Source organism: Arachis ipaensis, chromosome B01, assembly GCF_000816755.2.
Source record: "Arachis ipaensis cultivar K30076 chromosome B01, Araip1.1, whole genome shotgun sequence".
Classification (NCBI taxonomy): domain Eukaryota; kingdom Viridiplantae; phylum Streptophyta; class Magnoliopsida; order Fabales; family Fabaceae; genus Arachis; species Arachis ipaensis.
The window spans coordinates 137,100,063-137,102,979 of record NC_029785.2 but is presented as its reverse complement, the minus strand read 5'-3'; the positions used below and the strand labels follow the sequence as shown (position 1 = coordinate 137,102,979).

The 2,917-nt window shown below is 30.7% G+C and overlaps 1 protein-coding gene across 1 annotated transcript; it reads left to right on the top strand.

Annotated features, from left to right (window-relative positions):
* LOC107643321 (peroxidase N) lies at nt 110-2,711 on the top strand. Its single transcript, XM_021107386.1, has 4 exons — nt 110-410; nt 594-779; nt 1,756-1,921; nt 2,019-2,711. Exons 1-4 carry the CDS (start codon nt 201-203, stop codon nt 2,438-2,440), a joined length of 984 nt encoding a protein of 327 aa, XP_020963045.1. The 5' UTR covers nt 110-200; the 3' UTR covers nt 2,441-2,711.

Genomic DNA, 2,917 nt, shown 5'->3' with positions numbered 1-2,917 from the left:
TTATATATATATATATATATATTAAGAATTGAATTCTGTGACGCCGCCAGCATTGCTAGATAGCACTAAGAAGTCAAGTGGAGTTTTTATCTGAATATATAATTGAAATGTAACTCGTATCTTTTTTTATAAATGATTAAGCCTTCGTTGCTTATTGAATTAAATCTTAGCTTAGCTTGTTATACAAAGTAACAAACACCATGAAGAGGGGATGTAGCTGTTACATTTGGGCCATGAGTATGTTGGTGTTGTTTTTGGGAACAAGGTCCCAACTCACAACAGATTTCTATAACACAACATGCCCTAACCTTTTCAAAGTGGTAAGGAGACAGGTTCAAAATGCCCTCATGAATGAGATGAGAATGGGTGCTTCTTTGCTTCGTCTCCACTTTCATGATTGCTTTGTAAATGTAAGCTAATTTTTTTTTTACCAAAGATAGAATACTCGAACCCACAACCTCTTAATTGAGTATAAGGAGACTATGTTATTTGAGCTATAACTCATTGACAACTTAATTACTATGTTATATATTATTGGTTATTTTTGCATTGCATAATAATCTTGGGGTATGTATTTTTTGGATGATCATCAGGGTTGTGATGGATCAATATTGCTAGATGGAGGTAACGATATTGAAAAGTTAGCGGGTCCAAACTTGAATTCTGTAAGAGGATTTGACGTTGTAGATACAATCAAAAGTTCTGTGGAGGCTGCATGTAGTGGAGTTGTATCTTGTGCTGATATATTAGCCATAACCGCTAGAGATGCTGTTTTCCTTGTAATCATTCTATCTTTTTATTCATCCCTCACATAAAATTATATTCTTATAAATACGATAAATGATAATTGTTTGATGATTTTTAACATATTTTACTCTGGAACCTAGATAAAAATGTCTAAAATATTTTTTTTTAAAGATAGTTTTTTAACATATATAATCGATTAAATCATATTATTTTTGTCAAAATTAGATTAGACAAATTAATTTGACCGAAAAAATATTGAATCAAATTTTAAATCGGTCTAAATTAATATTTTTTTTTACAAAAAATTACTACAATACGCTTATTATAGAAAATGACTAAAATACTCCTATTATATATATATATATATTTGAAAATTCTAAATCCTAACTCTATGACGGCAGAAAAGTAAAGGGTTAGAATTTAGAATTCTCAAAATTAATAAAGGTATTGTAGTCATTTTTTATAAAAAATAATATTAATTTAGATCAATTCAATACTTAATTCATTATTTTTTCGATCAAATTAATTTGTCTGGTCTAATTTTGACAAAAATAATATAGTTTAATCAATTATATATATGTGTTAAATTTTACTTATAAGAAAACATTTTTAAAAAAAGACGTTTTAGACGTCTTTATTGGAGTGGTTCCTATTTTACACTTATTGTTCTGCTAGGTTGCATTTGATCTTAAGAAAAAAAAAATAAAACATAAAAAACAAGACACAAAAATTAATGTTCTTAGATTTATTTTGAAAATCTAATTTATTCTTTTTTTTTATTCAAAATATTTAAGAAAAAAATATAATAATAAAAATATAAGTATAAAAAGTTAGTGTCTTTTCTATTATAATGGACACAAAATACATTAATTCAATATCTATAGACACAATATTTTTATTCATATCCCATCTGTTAAATACGATTTTATGTCTCTGTATTTCTATTTCAGTGTTCGGTACCTATAAATAAATGCAACCTCAAGTGATTAACAGTTTAATGTTTTGTAGAGCGGTGGTCCGTTTTGGAACGTTTTATTGGGTCGACGAGATGGGACAATTTCAAATGGAACATTGGCAAGTCAAGTTCTTCCAACTCCATTTGATCCATTGAATACTATTATTTCAAAGTTCACTAATGCAGGCCTCAATCTCACTGATGTTGTTGCTTTATCAGGTAATAAAACTAAGTATCAGGCATAACAATAAGGAATTATATTGAAGATAAATGCAATTAATTTAGGCTAATAATAATATTTTGTATGTGAATGAAGGTGCTCATACTATTGGGAGAGGAAGGTGTGTACTATTTAGCAATAGATTATTCAACTTCTCAGGAACAGGTTCACCAGATCCAACACTAGACACTAGCATGCTTTCAGATCTACAAAGTTTGTGTCCCCAAAATGGTGATGGAAACACAACTGCTCCACTTGATAGGAACTCCATAGATCTATTTGACAACCACTATTTCAAGAACCTACTCAACTCCAAGGGCCTTCTTAGTTCTGACCAGATACTCTTCTCTAGTGATGAGGCTGTTTCAACTACTAAGGCTTTGGTCCAAACCTATAGCAATAATTCTGCACTTTTCTTTGCAGATTTTGCTAATTCTATGATCAGGATGGGGAATATCAATCCTAAGACTGGCTCTGATGGAGAGATTAGGAATACTTGCAGGGCCATAAATTCCTAGTATATATTTGCCATTATATGTATCATGGTTAATTAATTAGCAAAAGATGTGAAATAAAGTAGAAACTTGATGTGAAGTTGATAATTGAGAGTCGTTAAATAATTTGACAAGTTTGGCTGAATTGTTATCTAACGATTCTCAACTATCAACTTCATATGAAGTTAAGTGAATTTCCACCGTGAAACAATAATAACAAGATGAAGATCATCATGATCAATAGTGTAGTTTAGTTTTATTTGGTATTGGTGTCTTGTTATGTTGTTCATGTTCATCAACAGTTTAAGGAAAAGTTTAGGGACCAGCAACTTTATTAAATTCTAATGAGCATGTAACCGCTAGGGCTGGCAATGGGCAATGGGTTTGGACCTTACCCTAATCCTACCCGCGGGTTGAGAATCTCTCAACCCTAACCCTACCCGCACCCTAAAATTCTAAACCCTACCCTACCCTACTCTACCCGCAGAAATATCAAATATT

Coding starts and splice junctions, on each gene's coding strand:
- LOC107643321 (XM_021107386.1), top strand. CDS start 201: ATGAAGAGGGGATGTAGCTGTTACATTTGGGCCATGAGTATGTTGGTG. Junction 411..593: donor TTCATGATTGCTTTGTAAAT/GTAAGCTAATTT, acceptor GATGATCATCAG/GGTTGTGATGGATCAATATT. Junction 780..1,755: donor CTAGAGATGCTGTTTTCCTT/GTAATCATTCTA, acceptor AATGTTTTGTAG/AGCGGTGGTCCGTTTTGGAA.